Source organism: Puccinia triticina, chromosome 12A (genome assembly GCF_026914185.1).
Source record: "Puccinia triticina chromosome 12A, complete sequence".
NCBI classification, from domain to species: Eukaryota; Fungi; Basidiomycota; class Pucciniomycetes; order Pucciniales; family Pucciniaceae; genus Puccinia; species Puccinia triticina.
Genome location: NC_070569.1, coordinates 2,921,922 through 2,943,640, shown reverse-complemented (window position 1 = coordinate 2,943,640; position 21,719 = coordinate 2,921,922). Strand labels below are relative to the sequence as shown.

Here is a 21,719-nt window from a genome sequence, read left to right as displayed (position 1 = left end):
ACGTTGGTGACTGTGACACCATTTTTATCACATTTTATCATAACATTTGCGCAAATTTTTCAATCATCAGAAAAAGTGGTTTCAGAAGAATCTGGCCAACTTGAAAAAACTCAAAGGTTTTAATGATAAATTGGACAAAAATGGTGTTATAAATCAAACGTGAGCTGGGCTAATGCATGGTAAGTTGCTTCCCAGATGCCCACCAAACCCAAACAATTTCTCAGGATAAGATACAACACGGAAATTCCTATCTCCCCAAAGACAGCATGGCACATCTGGCTCACCACCCAGCCCAGGTTATTGCATGGTTCAAAAAGACATTGTGGACCTCTAACAGGGCTGGGCCATTGGTGGTGCCAGGAGGGGATGAGTGCTGACATGTCGTCCTTTTGGAGAGGTCCTGAGATGTGTTGATATCTGTGAAAGGAACCAGTGAAAGTGGGAAAACAGAATCCATCAGACTTGTGGGTGGTGTTTGTTGTCTGGGGGATCTGAAAATGGAAAGCTTGATGCAACAATGTTGTTACAACTAGTGATCTTGATGTTCAATGAGGATGATAAATGATGGATTAAATAATTTGCTGTTGTACATATTCCTTGTACCAAAACCTGCCATTCCAGGTCATGTCTCAAAGGAACATATCACACAAATGTCTTCAAATCCTCTCACTATGTACAAATAAACTCTAGACAAAAAAGATGAAAACAAACCACCTTGTCACAACTAAGGTTCCAATCCGGTGCCCCGGAGCCGGATGTCATCCATCCCGCACCCTGACCCTGGTCTTATCCGGAATCCGGCCGGATTTTCCTGGATCTGAAAGCATGGGGCATTTCCCAAAAAAAGTGCCAATTTGATTGGGTATGCCAGGGATTCCCCGGTAGAGTTCCCGATTCATGCGGGCTTGATGGGTATTCCCCGAGAAAAGACACTATTTTCGGGTGTTTTCTGAAGTTTACCCTCATAAATCTCGCTTTTGGAGCGCTTTTCACTATCTGACCGGATTCCGGATCTCTTGAGCTCAATCCCGAACCCTGATCCGGCCTGCGGGGTTTCTGGATTTCTCAGGATCTGCAGGGTCCGGATCGGAACCTTAGTCACAACACACATAAAGAAAGGAAAGAAATGGTGCAACAAGACCTTGAACCTGTCAAAAATTCACAATCATTGAAACTGAACTGTTGACTATTCATCTTGCAGCTTATTGAAGATCTTGAAAGGTATTTGACTTGATCTGGATTCTTGCAATGATCATCTTTGTTTACATTCTTTAAAGCAAATAAGGTGTTCAAAGTTGAAATCATAAAATTTTCAATACATAAAATCATAAAATCATAAAACTTTCAAGTGATGATTTCATATGTACCATTCTAGAAATGTTGCTGTAATTTGAGTGTTTGGGTGCTACATATTTTTTTCAGCTCAGAATTTTATGATTTTATGCAAGTCAACTTTGAACACCCTAAAATGAGAGTGCCCGTCTTTTTCCACACAGAGACATACATTTTTCAGCCTCAGGGCCTGGCTGTCAGGCAAAATCCACACATGAAGGTCTTTGGATGCCCATTTTTTGGGAATCAAGGGGAAGGAGGTTCTCCAAAGTATTGTTGAGGTGAAAGGCAAGATTTCATTGTCTTTTCCAATCCATATTCCAAAAAGAAAACTCAAATTTGGAAAAATAGATTTCAATATGTGTACCACAACCATCCCTTCAGATTCCAGAATATCCACACTAAGGGGTCATTGTGGTGCTTTCCCTACTCATGAACACCTTGGACAATCTTTGGTACCCTGGAAAATCTTCATGAGTAGGGAAGTGGTCATTGTGATTTGTGGTGCCTTCCCTACTCATGAAAACCATAGACAATCTTTGGTACCCTGGCAAATCTTCAGACCAGTCCAAGAGGGAGGAAGCCTGAAATCACTCCTCCAGTCCTCTTGTACCTATTAGTCCAAGAGGAACTCCCTCCTTGTCCCAGAGCAATATGTATACCTCCATAGACTGGCCCAAGAGATTTAAGGCAGAGGGAATCACACATCCAATGCTCTCAGACCAATATAAATTATACCAATTGGAGGCAATGGGAGGATTGAAATAGAATCCCCTCCTCCTTCCTGTTGGATTGATTTAACTATATACATATGTCCAAGGGGAGGGACGGAGGTGTGACCCAAGGTTTCCTCCTCCTTCCTCTGGGAAAAATTGATTTCTTGTTCCTCTAGGAACAATTGAGTTCTTTTTTCTCTTGGAACAATCAAGTTCTGTTTGGAGAGAAAGGAGATAATTCCTCTCAGACCGCGGGCCAAGTGGGAAGAAGGAGAAGACCAGTCCAAGGGAAAGGAGGAGAGATGAAGGACAAACCAGAAGGAATCTCTTTTTTTTCCTTGGTCCAATTCAATTGCAGTGAGCTCTCTTTGTTTTCCTTGGACCAATCCAGTTGTATTGGTTGGATAGGAAGTAGGAGATTATTTCTTGGTCTGCTATAATAGATTGTCCTGAGGTGAGGGAAGACTCCTCCAAGACAACAAGATGATTGAATGCCAGCTTGCTCTGGTCTCAGAGTAATGAGATGGAGGAATGAGGTGATGGAGGGTGATGGGGGAGGAAAAATAGTCTTGAAAAACAGGGTCAGATGTGTTTTTGAAAATAAACCATTTCTGGGGGAAACTGTTTGCTGGATTTCCCAAACAACAGGTGCTGTGGTACACATTTTTTGGCAAGAACAGTTTTTTGCACAAAAAACTGATTTTCGCGGGAAAAACGGTTTTTCAACCCGCTATGATACAGAGGCCCAGTTTGCCTGTATGGGCTCCATTGGATTTTAGGCTGCGGAGCGGAGCAGCCACAGTATCTCTACAATAGTGATGGCGTGCATCAAGTGTGTAGGCAACTTGAGCACCATGATGGTCACTTCACATCTGGTTTCCCCATGATAACCCTTAATGCTCCTGGTGTTGGAATGTCTGAACAATCTCTGCTGTTTTTGTTTCAAACCCCGTGTTGCCGTCCAAGAACTTTCAACGGTCTCGCGCGGGCCCCTGCCTGGGGTTCTCCTGTTCAGACTTCCTCAGACTTCCTCCCATCGCGAGCAAATCACAATGCCCGGCCGACACGCTACGTATGATATTGTCCCTGCAAGTTGCAACGCATGACCACCCGCGATGGCGTACACCTATCACCCCACAGGTGTGACACACCCTGACACACCACCTGGAGGATGATGCGATCCAAAAAATTTTTGCCGATGCCCGAACCTGTGCCGGCACAGTAAAAACCCCGCAACTCCTATGCAACAAGCGAAGTGGCTGGGCACAACCTCCGGCAGTAGGCCTGATGGCAAGCTGCTGTAATCTTTACAGTCAGAGACAGGAATCAGTAAATCATGGATTGCGGCTCTGCAGGTAGCTATGTAAGTAATTATCAAATCAGAATGGTTTGTGGCGCTGTAGTTAAGTAATCCTGCTTAAGTGCCATTCGTCTGTGACTCTGTACACAAGCAAGTTATCTTTTATCGCGCTCCGATTTACATTTATGTACTCCTATCCTGGATGCATGCCGAGCGATGCTCAAACGCCGCAGCTTTGCATAAAACATATTTTTTCTAGCCGAGTTTGGGCCTTGGCACCGCTCAACCTGTTCCTTATGCTTATAAAAGCCTTTAAAACAATGGCTCATTCACCTGGTTCTGCCAAACGCATTGCGGCAAGTTACCTTTTTTCGTAAACACTTGTGCTATAGATACCTGGATATAAATCATTGGGGCCATTGTTTAACAATAGAACACAAAATCATTCAAGCTAAGAATCAAAAATCAATCCTAATTCAGAAAACCCCTGACCAACAATGAAGTTAGCGAAAATTCGAAAGGCTCTAACCATAGGCCTACCCATGTCTTCCCATCGAGCTCCGGCTTCTCCAGGAAATTGGGGATCAAGGAGCTTAGGACCCTTGGGAGAAGAGAAACGGCCTTTGACTGGCTATATTCCGATGGAGGAGACTGATAGGCGTGTCTCCAGCTTGGATAGACCTGATTTGCAGGCGCACTCGGACGCCCAGAAAGAGATGAAGGGTGAGCCCAAAGTTCAGACTTTAAAAAAAAGACTTCCTCGAATTACAGAGGCAGTAGGGTTGCTGGCCCTACATGCCTTCTTAAAACATTCTTATCTTCTTGGGGACTGATATTCCAATTCTTGGCTTGATGATCTCTTAAATAAATAGAGACTTGGGAGGCTCAATGCAAGGGTGAGCTGCTTATGACACACATGCATCCGGATTTTAAAATTGTGAAATTTGAGCTGATGCAGCGTGTGGCATGCTCTGATAATTACAGATCGCATATTATGGAGGGCCCCGTATGAATGGGACCCCCTAGATCATATCAACAATAACCTTTGGCCTAAGTGCTTTTTGTGTAAGTTACCATCCTTTACCCATCTAATCTTGAAAAAGAAAGCCAGCATGCTTGAAAAGGTACAGTTAATTGACATACTGACTTCCTTTCTGCGAAAAGACGAACCTCAAGAGCAAATACAACGCATTTGGTTGTTGGGAGGTGAGGTGAAATGTTTGTGATTCTTCTATCATTTCTCGAGCACAGAACAATGTAGCTCGCAGGGTATTCAATCCTATAGTTGCTCTATGGCTCCTAAATGACTCCTTGTTGCAGACTCCGAAAGCTAATTTACACCAAATTCCCTTTTTTCCACTCCGAAAATACTTATGCGGGTACATACTTATCAGATGGAAGAGAAGAAAGATTTTCGCATCCTGTGAAAGAGATTCCGCTTGTACAAGCGTGCATAAAACTCTATCGGGAACGATCGGAGACACAATTGATACTCTATTTATCTCTTTTTTTCAATAGGCCAGATTTTAACCTGGGGGTAAAAGACATAGTCAAAGACACTTCAATTCTTGACTTTATTCTTTTGTTGGCCACCATCACCGAGGTCAACCAACGTTCAAAAGAAAAACTCGACCCGTTCTCCGCGAGGATCCAAGAGTATATCATACGGGAATTGCCTCGGTTTGAAGAAAAATTAACTGAGTCAAAGAGAGACGATATCATTAGGCTCATCAAAATTTTGAAAAATTTGTGGGAGAGGGATTAGGGGTGCTTGCCCTCTGGGAATCTACTCAATCTTTTCAAGCATCACACCGTTGTTTACTTGTGCACTTTCTGCCCTCCATTTGATTCGCCTCTTTTATCTAGCAGGCTATAATTATCTCAAAATATCACTTACAAGAAGAAAGTTTACCATTCAAACATTTCCTTGATCCCAATGCTTGTGAGGCATTCTTGATTTTACATACATGCAAACAAAATGAAAGGACTAGAATAATAAAAAGGGAATCTTTATGTGTTATGCATATTTTGCCCATTGAGAGTGACTCGTGAGGCAGGTTGAAAATTTCTTGATTGCAGGAATGCTGTATCCGCTGCGCTGGGCTAGAAATATGATCCGCAGCAGCTGACCGCTACATTGATAGACCCAAAAGAAATGGTGATAAAGGTAATCCAATGAGCTCAGCAAGTTGCTGCTGCTTCTTGCAGGCAATTAGTGGTAGTGCACCCTTAAAATGTTCACTTTTGCTGAAAAAGTGCAGCAATCACAAAAATCTGCTACCTTGATTCAATTACGAAGAGATTAGAAGCAATTTAATCTCAAAAAGAGCCCACCTGCTGGCATCTGAAGTGATGTCTCTTGTGTGTCCCCAATTGACATGTTGGCTGAGCTTTGACACAGCCACCTGATTTATTATCAATGAATCCAACAATGTTATTCACAATTTAATCATAACTGCATAAAAATAAATTCATAAATGGCTTTTGGCTGGGATTCTATAAGGACTAGAGGCCAAGGCGGCTTCGCCGCTGAAGGGGGGAAGCTGCAATGCTAGGTGTCTACAATGAAAAAGAATCTCTCTAAGATAAGTTCTTACCCATCTTACAATGAACTGATCAGTAGGAACCAACAGTGAAACATCTGCACTGTGCTGATATCAGAGGAATTTTCAGTGCCGCACAGTTGTCTACTGCTGATACTCCAGCCCAATCAGCGTCAGTGCAGCACTCTGACCGTTGCACTTACACTGAATCAGTGTTCTACCTCTGAATCTGACCGGGGATCAGTGTGAATGCAGTGCCAAAAGGTGCACTGATGCGGGTCAACCTTTATGCACACCAAAGAAATACCACATGCACACCATTTTTGGTGTGTATTATTGTTCACTCCAAAAAGTGGTGTGCATTGGGGTGCAATCCAAAACTTAGTGCACACTCATCCTCTCCAAAACCAACCTGGCTTTGGAGTACATGGGTGTGCATTCCAAAAACCATAGTGTGAACACTCATGCACTACCTGATTGGGTAGTGCATTTCTCTGTCTTTAAACAATCAAATAGTCAACAAACATCCACACTGGGCAGAAAAAATGGTAGTTTTGGGGTGGGCAATCTTGTTGGAGTGCAAACACATGGAATCCAAATTCAGGTTGTTTATGGAGTGCATGAGTGTGTACTCCAATTTTTTGGAGTGCATAGGTGCACACTCCAATTTTCTTTGGAGTGCATGGGTGTGCACTCCAATTTTTGTGCATGAGTGTGCACTCCAACTTTTGGGTGCATGAGTGTGCACTCCAAGTCTCCAATGTTGTGGAGTACATCGGTGTGCACTCCAATGTTGTGGAGTACATGGGTGTGCACTCCAAATTTTGTGTGCATGAGTGTGCACTTCAATTTGGTGGAGTACATGGGTGTGCACTCCAAATTTTGGAGCGCACACTAATGCACACCACTTTTTTGGAGTGCACACTAATTCACACCAAAAATGGTATACCTATGGTCTTTCTTTGGTATGCATAAAGGCTGACCCAGACAAGATATATAATTTCACACATTTGATGGCCTTTTCCATGGCATTACATTTCATTGTATTTCAGTCTAATTTTCCCCAACATTTCCAATAAGAATTGAATTAATGAGAAAGAAACAGGAGCCCAACCAGCCAACAGGTACAACCAACAAAATTTGATGTCAACCAGAAATCACAAAGAATAAGATTTCCCTACTTTCACCACTCAACTGAATATATGGCAATCATCAATATATATATAACCCTGAAAATGGATTTTGCTGACTTTCATTACTACCGGGTGATCAAATGTACTCCTGCAACTCACACTTGATACCAGCTGGGGATATCATTGCCTAGTCAGGGTCTGACAGCCACAAATTCCATCCAAATTAGCACATGACATCATATAAGATCCTTCATTGCCCAGGCTAATTAAGATGAACACTAAGGGCCCAGTCTGGCGGCCAATTTACGGAAATGATAGGATGGAGGGGACAGATTGGAGGACGGAGAGAGCGGGGATTGGGAACGTCTCAGAAGGTGGGCAAAAAATTCAAGGAGGGTGGGAGAGATGGTCAAAGAGAGGGGTGGGCACAGAACACCAAAGAGGGTGAGCAAGATAGCCCGGTCGCGTTCCATGAGCACTGAGAAGCTTATTCTAGATTATATTGATCCCCCCGGCGTGCTCGCTGGCCAGCCTGCGCGAGAGCTTGCAAGAGGGATGTTGGGAGAGAAGGCGGTGCCCCTGGCCAATAGCAGCACTCGTCGAGGAACACACTTCGCCGGGAGCTGGTCGATGGCGCCAAAATGATCATTGGTGTCGTCGGGTGTGGGCCCAAGGAGATTGAGATCACTGTCTTGAGCAGCATTTGGTCGTGAAGCCCGCCGCGGCAGGCTTCGGCTGCGTTGGCCTGGGGGCTGGCGGTTTCGGGCAGTGGAAAATCAAGTAGAAGACCCTGTTGGGGCTGATGCCCGCCTGGGCATGCTCCGCGTGCGTTCTCGAGCATTCTCGACTGCGTGGTCGAGTTCCGAGCTTGTTCCTGCTTCGGCTGCTGTTTGGGAAGTATTGCTACTCGTGGTCAACAAGACTGCTAAGCGGGACCAGTACTCAGTGGGGGTGATGAGGCTGAGATGGTCGAAGAAGGGGAGCAGGAAGCTCTGGGAGAACAGAAACACAGCAATGTTGATTGAGATGAGATCACACGTCCGCCGGTGGCCTTGGAGATTGTTCGCTGCGAGGTGCTTTGGGATCAAGAGCCCGTACTGTGTCAATCTCACCTCCACAAGGAACCCGCCAAGTTGGAAGAAGCAGTTGTTTTGAGTAGTTGACCCAAAGGAAGAAAGCGAGCCAAACTCTGAGCGTCTTGGAACCTTGAAAGTGGAGAAGCTGGACGAGTGCAATGTGTTGTGTTGGGTTGGAAGAGCCAAAGTCAACGTACAGCTGCCATTTGTCATTTGAGGAGCTTGGCCGACATCCAATTGGCCGCCTAGGAGCTGAAGAACACGGGGACTGCTCAGAGCAGGGGTGACGCTGACTGATGCTTGTGGGAGGATCTTTGGTGGTCTTTTGTGTGAGTGATCAATTACAATCAGCGCGAGAGAGCTGCGGCAAAATCGGTGGACAGCAACAGGATGATGATGGAAGGATGGGCAACGGGCAACAGCTCACTTTGGCTGTTGGCGGTCTAGTTGGCGTGATTGGTATCTTGACTGTACGAGGCCATTGTGTATCGAAGGTTGCAAACAACAAGGCTTGTTTGAGCAGCTGCTTCAACGCGTATGTACACCCGACGGGTCCAGCTAAGCTGAAGGTCAAAGATCCTTGCAACCACGTCTTCGGCCTGCCCCACAGCTGATGATGATAGGTCCAGCGATACGGCTGCCACAGTAATGAAGGTGATGGGGCCCTGTCCAGCGGAGGGTTTAAATTGGGTGGGACTGGGTGGCGTGGCGTTGACAAGGATACGGTGGTCGTGGCGCCGGATGCGCCTAGAGTCGAGAGTCATGACTTTCCCCCTATGGATGAGCTGAGTTTGGGTATTTAAGGAGGAGGGGAGGGTGTCAATTTTTCCCCTCAGGGGTTCTGGTTTCGTCCCACCCCCTCCCTGGAGGCCCCCTACATCGCTTGATTAGGCCCCTCCTTGACAGCTCTTTCAAAGAGTCTTCCACAACCGGCCCTTTTTTGCTTGTTGCTTTGGCACAGTTGGAGGGTCATCCATAGGGCCTTGTAGGTCTTTGGGGATATTTTCAACGGCTGCCTGTATTGTAGAAATTGGTGCTCTTCTGTTGTGTTCTTTTTAAATTAGAAATACGCCAAAACTTAGATCTAGGTTTCCACGTTTGTGTGGATTTAAGAAACTTGGATATCCCTGTCAAAGTCACTTATGATTTTTATTTTTATACATTTATAATTTCAATCTTGAACACCACTGTGACCTGTGCATACAGTTAAATTCCTGCTGGAACTTGAAGGTGAACAATTGATGCAACTGGTACATACTTCCACAACAACCTCCTGAGACCAGTAGATTAGTAATATGGCAAGGGATGGAAAGGAAAAAAAGTGGATGTTTTACCAACAGATCCAGCGCACATCTCATCATTTAATTATAAAGATTTGTCTGAAAGATGTTCTTAGACTTTAACCATTTAATATTTCATTGGATTGAAACTGAAGTGATTCAATTTTGATAGTGCAATATTCAACATACAAATAGAAAAAAATTGAGAGGAGGTTTGTTGGAGCGTGAAGTTCGACAATGAATGAATGTTACACTAATTTAATCAGATTGAACGCCGCAGCGAAGCATAATGGATGGAAAATGTCTACTTGGGAAGGGAATATAATTATCAAATTATATAATCAAACACGCTTGGCTTCGATTTTGCTCCTGACACATTTAGAGAGAGCCTGCTCGATATCCTTATCAGTGGCGTCGATAAAGATTCGGAGTTTTCCATCGGGTAGAACTTCGACTTGGACTAATTCTAGCGTAGGGATGAGCCAGGTGGCGCCGCAATGCGAAACTGTAACAAGAACGATCAATTTATTTTCATGCTTAAAAATATTAAATCGAAGAGTAAATGAACTTACTCTTGTCATGAGAGTGAGATGTAGAAACTGCTATGGTTTTGCCACCGGCGGCTACCCCAGCTTGAATACCGAAAGGTGAGTCTTCCACCACGACACAGTTTTCAGGCTCGAACCCAAGTGACTTAGCAGCGAGGATAAAAGGGTCGGGCTGCAAACGACGCAGTTTAATGGCAGGCTACCTGTGCAATCGAAGGGCAACTTAGACTCACGAATGGTTTGCCTCGTTCGAGACGAGGATCATCCGCTGTGACGGTGATTTTGGGAAGTGAGATTCCAACTCTCTGGAGGGCACCGTGGCAGTGCGTTACTGCCGCAGAAGTTGCGATGGCGAACCGATCGGCTGGCAAGGAGTCTGTCATTTTTCTCACGCCAGGTAAAATGCGCACAGAGCGATCCTGGGGGAATAAGTACAATTATCAGTGAGTAGAAGTACAATAATCAATTATCTGTCGTGTGCTTACGACCAAATCAGAGACATCGATTTGGATATCGTCATCTGAGTCATCCCCGTCCTCAAACACGTCCTGGTTGACCGAGCTCTGCAAGACAGCGAGTTTTTTCTTGGCTAACATTTCGGCAGGCGTGTTAGCGCGTTTCTCGACTTGCGGAATCGATGAACTGGAGTTGTTTGAGCTCAAAGGTGCAATGCCCATAGCCTGAGAAAAAATAGATGTGCACCAAATGAACATTGAGATCAATTGGTATTTCTTCAAATGCCCTAGAACTCACCGCCATACGGGCCGACACGTTGTCTGGAGTAACTGTTTGAGACAAGTTCGACTTGCGACGCGGCTTTTCGTCAGGAGTGCCAGCAAAAGAAGCTGTTCTGCTGGCTCGTCTGCTGGAAGCCACACTGGAACGACGGCTCTTAACCTCGATGCCGTACTCATCTGCTTGTCTCAATATCTCAATCTCAAACTCCTTCACATGAGGCGCCATCTCAGCGTCCGACATCCTTCTGAGATTTGGGTAGAGATCCTTGAGGTTGTCCATAACACGACGGCCGTGAGTAGCTTCGATGACTTCAGCCGCTGGCTTGTTGATCTTCTTGGCAACTGCAGCCCATGCTGATTCTATCGCCGGAATGGAATCCACGAGGGTACCATCCATGTCAAACTGTTGTAATCATGGATGCGGAGATGTCAGTGGTTATCACAGACCACGGCTGTCCGTTGGAAAAAAGCGACGTACCAAGACAGCATCGACAATAAATTCTGCCTTGTTCACGGCGGAGTAGGATGCGCAGAGATTGAATGTAGTCATATTCGAAAAGTTCACGAGTAAGAGAGCAAATTAACGGAGTTGGAGTCTGAAACGAATCGAGGAAAGGTCGACGATGGATGTGTAGTGAAGAGGATTGAGGCTGATTTAGGATAGAGAGGGTGCAGACCGGAGCAATGGCAGGGATAGCAGGTCAGACGGTTATGTCAATTATCGGGATTTGTATGCAAGTAGCTATCAATGGAAGCACGTTGAAATGGCAGCTTCCTCCAGGGCACAAGCATGTAGAATAGTTCTTATACACCTTAGCTCCGATGTCAATCAGGCATGGAGGCCAACACCGATCAGCTGTTGATCGCGCATGGCCATGAAGATGCCCAAGCGAAATCTGGGTGAGCATCGTGTCGTCGAATGGACTATAGCCAGATGAGGGGATGTCCTACCGAGCCGAGCCACTAATGAATGCTCAAGCCAGCTTGAAGCGCGCGGCTCCGACGTGAGAAACTTTGTAGATGGAGCCGTTGAAAAAAGGAGTAAATTTGCGCTTCATTTTGTCAGGCGCTGATGGACAAAAGCCTCCACAGAGTCACGAGCTTGTCACCATCCAGTTGAGAATCAAAGGTCTCGTTTCTGGCCGCTAAACTATCAGTTGAGCGATTGTGCTGGCCTACATGGTTAATGGGCGTTCACTGAGTAATCCAACGTTAGATCAAGATATTAATCCATCACAGGTCTGAGCGGCCCATAAGAAACAGAGAAACCTAAAATTTCTTTGAGAAGATAGCTCATGTTGCCGATCGAATAAACACCTTTTGCAGTGTACTTGTTACGCCAGTTCCCTGGTATCAGTATATCAAAACTCCAAGATTTCCCTGGACAGTCATATGAAGCTCTTCACTGCGAGGGCGCACTCGCCGGCTGTGAATCAAGCGCTTTTGCTCGCCTCAGAGTATCGGATGACCTTCAGTGCCCCCCTTTGAAGAGGGAGTTGAAATTTTGGGATCTAGGATTTGAGTAGGGAACATCGGCACTTGAGTCAATCACTATCATAAAGCAACCAATCTCCCCGAAACCAATTCCTACTTACCTGGTCAAACCTTTGTGATTTACGCGGCAGGTGTGACAGCAGACTCGAGGCCACCGATACAAAGAACAGATTACAGATTCCTCCAAGCTCTCTGGTCTCGTCATGCATCGTTGGAAACATGACGGGCAGCAAACAGTTTCACCATGGGTTTTGAGAGTGTGTATTGCAGTGTGATTTGGTAACTGTAGGTGGGGGTGGGCCTGGCCTACTACTGCTTTGACATGATCGGCTCTGTGGATGGCAAGATGTGTTGATGGGATCAAATCAGAAAAATGTTATTTTCCCTCACATTTCATCCTGTATCATTATTGGTTAACCGTATCGTTCACCGGGTGAATAGATTTATCAGCTTTCGGTTATGCATTATGCCCTGGAGATGTTTCCTTCGCAATGCAGTAAAAACACAAAATAAAGCCCAAATACTATTGATACAAAAATATCACTGCAGATAAATGCGAAGGTTACAAATTTAAAACCAAGTATTCCAACCAACTAAAATCGCCCCATGACCACGTAAAGAAAAAATACGCACGACTGAGGAAAGCAAGCAGTAATTCAGATAACCTGAAATTACGTATAACCTGGAGTTTGCGGCATGTTCAAGCTTAAAAGCGCCGCGTAGAAGCTTTAGAGTGGGGGGAACTTAGTCGAGGCTGGGGCAGCAATCCAGGGCGCTTTCGGCATATCATTCGAAGGCTTATGTCGTTCACTAAGTTCATAATTGGATGGAGTCAGCCCGAGGAAGAGCGACTGAAGATAGCTATGCTTACTTGTCTATGGCCCGGAGAATAAAATTGACGAGAATGGCCAGGAAGAGTGATCCTGAGATGATAAGAGGAGCGATTACTTCGTCTAGCGTCCAACAGAAAATGTGTTTCACAGGATGAGCGCTATGTGAAAAAGACTGTATCATCGTAGATGCCTGAAAACCTCTGTCGTAAACCAACCGAAATGACCCGAATATTTTTCTTTAATCAACCTGATGCGTTTTTTGTAAAGATGGTGTCCATATCCTATTGTCCCGATTGCGATGGCGGCATAAACGACCCCCATCGCCCGTGCGCCTAGAGAAGGCTGATGGGAGATAGACAGGAAGAACGAGGGTCAGCGACATATGAATCATAGAGTTGAAGGTCCTGGAGACATACAGATGAATTAATAAGGGCGACTCCAAACGAGCCCAACAAGACACCAGTCCGGCACCAATTCAACCATGTTCGTTCGTTCGCTAGCCATACTTTAGGCTCAATCCGAGAGGCGGCAGGTGGCTTTGCGGACGAGGAGGTTGCAGCAGGGGCAGGAGCGGCGGTGGCTCCGTAGTCGGTCGTCTTAAGATTGGTGCTAGATTGGGGCATTGAACTTGAGGTTGAAGCAAAACGGGAATGGTGGCAGGTCACAGGTGGACTTCGCACAAAAGCTATGTGGGAAACACGCCAACTTTGGAGCGGTGCCCGGTTCAAACCCCGTGATGCACTCTGCGCTCTGCTGCGAAGCCTCTTTATACAGGCCCCTCTTAACAACGGTGAAACAGATACTATACAATACAGTATCTTCAGATACTTGTGTATTGTATCTGTTGAAAAATACAAAATTGTAAATAAAAATGTACTGTATCTGCCTGAAGATACAATACCATAGTTATTGTATCAATAAATTGTTAAAACTTGATTTTCTTGTTTTTGGCCACTGTGGACTGTATACAGAAAAACTATCAAAAAATGTAAAAATACAGTATCTTGTATTGGGCTGTATTTGCAACAAGATACCAAAGTTTGAATACATTTGTATAGTATTGGTCTTTGAATACAATACAGATGAATAGTATTGGGTGCAAAACAGATACAAATACAGGCAGATACAGATACATGTATTGTATTTGTTTCACCATTGCTCTTAACTCATACACAAGTCCTCCCTGTTGCAACCACCCTCCCGCTATGTCCAACATTTGGCTTGAGGCTGCCCAACCAAACGTCTAAAAATTCCTTCTAACCCACATATCACCCTCTACCCATTGAATTTCTTTACAGCCTCCAGTGTGGTGCACAAAATGGTACAGACAGTCTATGATTCAAGATCAAGATTAAGCATAAAGACCCAAGATTCAACTGAACAGTTGTCATGATCAAGCCCTCAAGATTATCCATCTCAAATCTCAAGCTCAAGATTCAAGATGTTGTGATTGATATTAAAGATAGCAATTGGGTACCTGGTACCCGCCACACCCGCCATGCACCCGCCAGGTGGTGTCAAGCACGGGTGCGGGTCCCTGAATTTTTGCAGCCGGCGGGTACATACCCAGGTACCCCCCGGCCACACCCGCCTCAAGCCCCAATATGCTTGTGGATGGGGGCTTGGGTGGAATGTCCCTTGGGTCCTCAGCCCCTGGTCAGCCAGTTTGAGCCCTTGGAAGAGTGTATGAGCACTCTTGATTGTCAGTACTGGCCATTGAGAGTCTTACACTCTCCTGAGGGCCAGAACTGGCCAACAGGAGAGTCTTACACTCTCCTGAGGGCCAGAACTGGCCAACAGGAGAGTCAGAAATCCCTTGATGGCTGGTATTGGTGATTGGGAGAGTCAATGGTGTTAGGATTTCAGCTCAACAGGAGGAGGCGATGAAGGGGGGGACTGTCCTTGGGTGAAAGAGAACAGGAACAAGGAGCTGCCAAAGGTGGCTCTGGATGAAAATTGCTCAGACTCGATGATTTTATTTCATACTCAAGGAGCGGACATGTATACACAACTAGAGAGCCCCCTGCACAAGATCCAGAGGGGGCCTAACAGCATGTAACATACAAGACAAAATAAACTAACATCTGTAATAACAAGTCAGTGACAGGGACAGGACAGGAACTGGGATAGGGGACAGGGACAGGAACTGGAACTGGACAGAGGACAGGACAGGAACAGGGAACTTTACTGGAGACTGGGAAAGAATACTTTACTGGGGACTGGGGACTGGGGACTGGATAATTTACTGGGGACTGGGTACTGGGGACTGAATAATTTACTGGGGACTGGGTACTGGGGACTGAAGACAGAATACTTTACTGGGGACTGGGCACTGGAAAATTTACTGGGGACTGGGGATGGTAGGGGAATGTGAGCGGAGAAACTGGAAACCTGACAAATGGACTCTCCTGAGGGCCAGTGCCGGCCAGCAGGAGAGTCAGCACTCTCTCAATGGCCAGTACTGGCCATCAGGGGGGCTAATTATGTTCCTCTCCTGACAAGATAGTGTACCCACAGGTACACTACTACACTGCCCAAGCACCACCGGTACCCACCTAACGGGTATGGGTGTCTGCTTTGGGCAAAAAAGGACCTGGTACCCATACCTGCCGTGGGCACCCAGGTCCCAATGTCCATCTTTAAATTGATGATTGTTGTTTATTTTTCACTCTGTTCTTTTTGATGTGGCTTCAGTTTGGTTACAGCTCCTCTTTTCATTGCATTCATTCTCTTATGTTACCTGTGTATGTGGTTGATCTTTCTTTGTGTGTGTTTTGTTTTGTTTGTGTTGTTCAGAGCTTGTTTGTAGTTAGGGATGTGATGAAAATGTCTGTGACATGTTCACTTCCTGGAGTCTGAGTTTGAATGATGGGGGGGCATGGCAGTCTTCTGATCCATTAAATACAAACTTACTTTGATGGCACACAAGCAAGGCACACTGGAGGGTGCCAAAGTCCATGCGCAGTGATGGACAGGTGTTTTTTGTAGACCAGCAATCCGTCCGTGACAAAATGAGCAGACCTGAGCGTTGGTCAAGAAGGTAGTCTTGGGTCAATAAAGAGTATCGGGCTTTAAGATCTCTTTCCCTCGCTCACCGCTCCCAAACTGTCCATCTTAGCTACTGTCTCACCTTTTTACAAACAACCGCATATCACGGTGTAAAAAGACTAAAATTCAAAACCAGTCCCCTTTTTGTTTTCTTTGATAAACCAATTTAAAGTTTTCTTCGACTTCTGACTCTTGAAGCATCCAAGATGGTTGAATCCGCAAGAGCATCCAAGAACTCAAACAAAGGAGGTAGCAAGAGGACCAAGGAAGAGAATGTTTTGAACACCCTGATTCCAGGCCCAAACATCAGAGGAGACGGAATAGAGAGTAAGGCAGCTCAATCTAGAAAAAACTGCAGAACATTTTAGATTAACGGAGCAATTTTGTGTAAAACCTGGTAGCTCCTGTACAAACCACTGGGTCTCCACCCTATGAGGAAGAGTTACTTTTCGAATCTGAGGAGAATCCAGCGGCAAGAGACGCTGTTGACGCACCAAATGAAACCCCAGACGTGATAGAACAAAAGACTGGTACAATTATTTCTACCATATCTCCCAATCTCACTCTAAGAAACCGCACGTTAAGATGAACCTAACATTGTATTGTTTTGGGTAGTTACAATAGTAGAACAACGCTCCCAAATCTTGAAACAGGCTCTACTAGCTCAAGACTCAGGCTCCCAGCTTGCTGCAAATATCCTTTTCAAAGCGCTGTCAGAAAGCGGACCTTCAGCATTGCCCAAATCCGGGACACCGGTGATCGTTCCAAATGCGCCAATTGCTCCACTAGGAGTGACAGCTCTGTTTATGAAGCTTAGGGCAAAAACCCATCAAAAATAAGGGTTTTGGGCCCTAGCACTATGACTGTGCTGATGTAAACACTGGTAATATAAATTACCAAGCTTGTTACGTGGCAAATATGGCCACTACAAGGGTTTGAACACTCTGTAACAGAGGAAGGATTAATTATGTAATTAATAATTACAGGGAATTAATTTGGCGTAAAAGTAGGTGGTAAGCGCTTAAACTGATTGGCTGCTTGACAGAGGCGGAGGTCTTACTGCAACTACTTATAAGGATAAATCTTTAAATATGCTAATAAGGGATTTTTGATAATATAAAGGGTTTAATCCAGTGGATTTTGCGTGCTGGGGATGGTTTAAAAGGAAAAGGGGCTACAATAGTAGCAGGGGAGAATATTCACGGCAAACTTGCGGTTTATGGGCGGTGAATGGTCTGGGGGATCTTTTCCTGAGGGCCAAACAGGCCTCTATTTATAGAGGGGACTTCAGTGGGCGCAACCACTAAGTCCTTTTCTCTCTAAGGGAGTATCCTGAGGTGTACACGTAAACAAGGCTTGGCTGTGGGCAATTTATTTGTATTATAATAGACTAATTTCCCTGACTCTGTCACAAGACATGTTTATAACCAATTGTCATGTGAAAGAGCTTCAGTAGAAGTCTGCATAATACTTTCACGGGGTATTTTTACACGAGTAATATTACTCTTTAATGTACAATAGTTTATTTTTATGTACTTTGTTTATTTTACTAGTTTTTTGTATGTAACACCTTTTTTGGGCGCTTTCTGGGGCCAATTCTTAATTATACAATTAGTACATGAAGGAATAGGAATAAGGGGTTACTTTGAGTGGCTGACCCCCCTTAATTTATGATGAGTAATCTGATTCTGCAATGCCCTGGCAAGTGCCAGCCAGCAGGCTTGGAGTGTTCAATTTTGGTAAAAAGTCAAGCATGTAGCTTTTCACCCGCCATGGTTGCTTGTAGGGGCAGACAGCTACCTGCTAAAGAGTGGCGGGTACCCGCAACCAAAATCATTGACAATGATTTTGGTTTATTCTTTTATATTATTATGGCTTCAATGATGTTTCTTTTGTGAAGCAGTCAAAGCAAACTGGCTCATTTGGGTCTGTGTAATAATTCACTAGGGTTTAAGGGCGGCTGCGCCGCCCCGCGACCATTATGTGATATTAATTTTGAAAGTTTTTTTTTTTAATACACCTTCCACAGGACACGGTATCAGTTTCCCAGAAATGGCAAACTTCCTATTCCAAGAAGTTGGCAAGGCCCGGGGAAACATAGTATGCCCCGACACAGTTCAGTATCCCGGAATTGACAAACACACTCTTGGTACAATTATTGGCACCTATATTCCGGGACACGGTCTCAGTCTCCCGGAATTGGCAAGCGTCCTTTTCCGGGAAATAGGCGGGGCCCGGGAAGACATCTTATCCCGGGACACGGTCTCAGTATCCCGGAATTGGTGATATGTAGGGCTGGGTTTGTTATTTGGAAAAGCTGTAGTGGTGAAGATTAGCATACCATCCCGGGAAACAGTCTCAGTTTCCCGGATTTGGAGCACGCAATAAGCTTTGCATTCTTGTAAGCGATGCAATACGATATGCAAAAGGAAATGCGCACAATTGTGGCCAAGACATAATGGGTTTGGAAAAGGAATAAAGAGAGGCAGAAGTCGTGGTCAGTTGGGGTTGGGGGGAAAGGTATAAAAGGACACCACTTGTGGAGTAGTGGAAGTCACCGCTTGGCTCTTGCTTGGAGCTAATTGCTTAAAGAGCCAAGTGGTCCAGGACATTTTGTACCTGTAGTTTTGTTGTACAGTTGAGGGAGATGCTGCCATTTTTTTGTGATGTGCCTTTTGGTCCGCTTAATGTTAAACCACTAATTAATTATTATTATTTGCTAAGTTATTGCAGTCTTTTGGATACTTAATGTTGTTGAGGTGTAGGGTTGTGTGTTTCTTTCCTTTTCTCCTTTTTTTCTGCTTCCAACCTGTCATCTCTCTTTCACATTCTGTGACATGTATGTAGTGTAGTCACCTGAGCAGCAGACTCGTGGAAGGCTCTCTTCCTCATCCTTCCACGAACTCACCGCATCTGTGTTCTGCTGTTCAGGTGAGCTTTTTCTTTTCTCTCTTTGTTCTTTCCTCTCTTCTGTTTTGTTTCTGAAATGAATTATCCTTCCACGAACTCACCGCATCTGTGTTCTGCTGTTCAGAGGATGATTCATCTCATCAGGTTATGAGTCCCACTGCGCTACAGCTCTAGCACGTAAAATAACAGAAACTTGGTTCGTTACTCTCTCGAAGGATCAACTCAATCGCTCCATTTCTATAAATGTCGACTAGCAATCAAACACCGAAAGCTCCTCCACCACACATGGAGCTCTTTGCCCACCCGGCACTAAAAATCTCGGGCGTCGAAGCCCTTAAAGCCCCAGGAACCAACTCGAACTATCTGGACTGGGCAGTTCTCCTCGAAATCCATTTCAATGTCACTGGCGTCTCCTACATTATCAAGCCGCCCAGGTCTGGCGACAAAAGCCCCCGACGGGCAACTTTCGAGCAAGACAATATGGCAGTCTGCTCTGTCATCTCGCGCACCATTGAATCTGTCAACCTGCGCTACATCCGGTCGTTTATAGAGGATGCGAAAGGGATGTGGGACGCTCTGAAAGAGGCTCACCAGGACTCGTCGTCCGGTGGGCGCATGTACTGGCTTCGCAAGCTCACCACCGCACAAATGGCAAGCGACGACGTAGACGCTCACATCGACGAGCTTCATTCCTACGCCGAGCGCCTGAATGCAATCGTCACTCCGGATAAACCGCTTACCCCAGACGATATCCATGCGACATCCCTTCTCAACTCACTCCCGCCCGACTGGCTTCCCTGTGTATCAGCTATGATGAATGAGAGCCAAGTCTCATCGTTGAGGATCGTTTCAGCCCTTTGTCAAGAGTCTCTCCGTCGTAAAGCTCGTCTTGAAGAGTCCCAACTGGTCGAGTCGGTCGCACGAGCTCAAATTTCCGGCGACCGAAAGCCTCGACCCCCGCACAACCCCTCTCTTTTCTGCACGTTCTGCAATGTGAACGGGCATGAACTCTCGGTATGCGAAAACGCGGCCCGGATCCTGAACGAGCATAAGCAAGGTCGTCAATCTGACTCGTCTAGGTCGTATGACAAACCCAGGCGTCACGGATACCGTCGAGGCCGCCAAGGGTCGAAGCCACAAGCCAAGGCAGGAAAGACCTCGGTTGTCGAATTGGGGGGCGGAGAACAGGAGGAGGATTCTGATTACTCAGGATCCGAGCCTGACGATCACCAACATCCAGCCAGAGCCGGGAATGCGATCGCTCTTGCGGAACACTCAGCGAACTCCAGCACCACTCCGGTAAGCGATGCCAACCTGGACTCAGGTTGCACCAACTGTATGACTCCATACCAGTCCGCAGTCTCAGACATACGTCCCGACAGCACTCCTGTGCGCCTCGCCAATCACTCTCTGGTGTCCGCTTCTCACCGCGGAAATGCTAAACTTCCTCTCTCATCTTCGATATCGGTCCCAACCTTGGTAGTCCCGAGTCTCCACGAACCGCTTCTCTCGATAGCGGCAATGTGTGACGCTGGCTTGACCTGTGTCTTCACCAAAGACCAGTGCGACATCTACAGGGCCTCGTCTATCACCACAACAGGGACCGTGGTTGGACAAGGGTATCGCAAAGGAAATCTTTACTACCTCCCATCCGATGAGGTAAAGTCCTCTTCATCCTCCAGTCTAGCGCTGTCCTCCGTTGACAGTTTGCTGCTCGGTTTTCATCGCCGTCTCTCACATATAGGCCTCAAGCCTTTAAAACAACTCCTGAAGACTCTGGACATCAAACCGACCCTGATGAATGAGGTCAATGTTCAACGATGTCCCATCTGCGTGCAATCAAAGATGCACCGCAAGTCCTTCAAATCCTGTTCGGCTTACCGATGCGAAAAACCCGGCCAACTCATACACTCAGACGTCGGTTCCTTTGAGGTCAAGTCACGCGAAGGTTATCATTACTTTGTCACTTTTATCGATGATCACTCCAAGTTTGTCTCTATCTACCCGATGAAATCCAAATCCCAAGTCTTCTCCTGTTTCAAAATCTTTCGCGCGCTTTTTGAGCGAGACGGGACCCACAAGATCTTGGCTTTGCGTTCCAATAACGGGGGAGAGTACCTGTCCAATGAGCTCAGGTCCTATCTGGAACATGCCGGCATCACCCATGAGCCCGGCCCACCGCACTCCCCTGAGTTGAATGGGGTTGCTGAACGTACCAACAGGACTGTAGGAAATCTGGTTAGGTGTTCTCTCCTTACCGCCGGACTCCCGAAGTTCTTCTGGGCCGACGCCCTTCGCCATGTTTCTTTTTCCCTCAACTCTGTGCCCTGTCGCACCCCAGCCGGCTTCAAAGCGCCAAATGAGATACTGGGTAAAACTCTGGTCGACCTTACCAGCCTCCATCCCTTTGGATGTCTGGTCTGGTACAAGGTCCCTGAAGCAAACCGGAAAAAGCTTGACGTGAAGGGACGATCATCCCTCCTCCTATCCTACCTCGGCGACGGAAACGGCTATAGGCTTTGGGACCTGGAAAAGCGGTCCGTTGTCAAGTCTAGAGATGTTCTCTTTGATGAACTATCTTTCCCCTATGGTTCGGAGCTGACAACCAAGCCGTCACCTGTATTGGTAGAACTCCCCTGGCCGCTGACTTTCTCTCCGACTCAGCCTGCCCCTCGTCAGCCGACTCCTTCGATTCTGGGACCATCAGCCTCAATCCCACGTCTCCCCCCGTTGGATATACCTTTGGAGCCACGTTTTGATCGCAGACTG

The 21,719-nt window shown here is 46.0% G+C and overlaps 4 protein-coding genes across 4 annotated transcripts; 1 reads left to right on the top strand and 3 right to left on the bottom strand.

Annotated features, from left to right (window-relative positions):
• Positions 1-3,845: 3,845 nt before the first annotated feature.
• Positions 3,846-5,113, top strand: PtA15_12A256 (uncharacterized protein; the record flags this gene model as incomplete). The annotated part of the gene is made up of 5 exons (XM_053161846.1): positions 3,846-4,071; positions 4,221-4,244; positions 4,333-4,413; positions 4,513-4,554; positions 4,743-5,113. The coding sequence occupies 5 exons, from the start codon at positions 3,846-3,848 to the stop codon at positions 5,111-5,113; spliced, it is 744 nt and encodes a 247-aa protein (XP_053025823.1).
• A 2,687-nt stretch (positions 5,114-7,800) lies between these two features.
• PtA15_12A255 (uncharacterized protein) lies at positions 7,801-8,582 on the bottom strand (the record flags this gene model as incomplete). The annotated part of the gene is made up of 2 exons (XM_053161845.1): positions 7,801-8,422; positions 8,575-8,582. 2 exons carry the CDS (start codon positions 8,580-8,582, stop codon positions 7,801-7,803), a joined length of 630 nt encoding a protein of 209 aa, XP_053025822.1.
• Positions 8,583-9,721: 1,139 nt separating this feature from the next.
• Positions 9,722-11,215, bottom strand: PtA15_12A254 (uncharacterized protein; the record flags this gene model as incomplete). Its single annotated transcript, XM_053161844.1, has 6 exons — positions 9,722-9,885; positions 9,953-10,100; positions 10,162-10,347; positions 10,414-10,608; positions 10,682-11,068; positions 11,144-11,215. 6 exons carry the CDS (start codon positions 11,213-11,215, stop codon positions 9,722-9,724), a joined length of 1,152 nt encoding a protein of 383 aa, XP_053025821.1.
• Positions 11,216-12,887: 1,672 nt separating this feature from the next.
• On the bottom strand, positions 12,888-13,615 carry PtA15_12A253 (uncharacterized protein; the record flags this gene model as incomplete). Its single annotated transcript, XM_053161843.1, has 4 exons — positions 12,888-12,969; positions 13,031-13,112; positions 13,208-13,334; positions 13,409-13,615. 4 exons carry the CDS (start codon positions 13,613-13,615, stop codon positions 12,888-12,890), a joined length of 498 nt encoding a protein of 165 aa, XP_053025820.1.
• Positions 13,616-21,719: the final 8,104 nt, after the last annotated feature.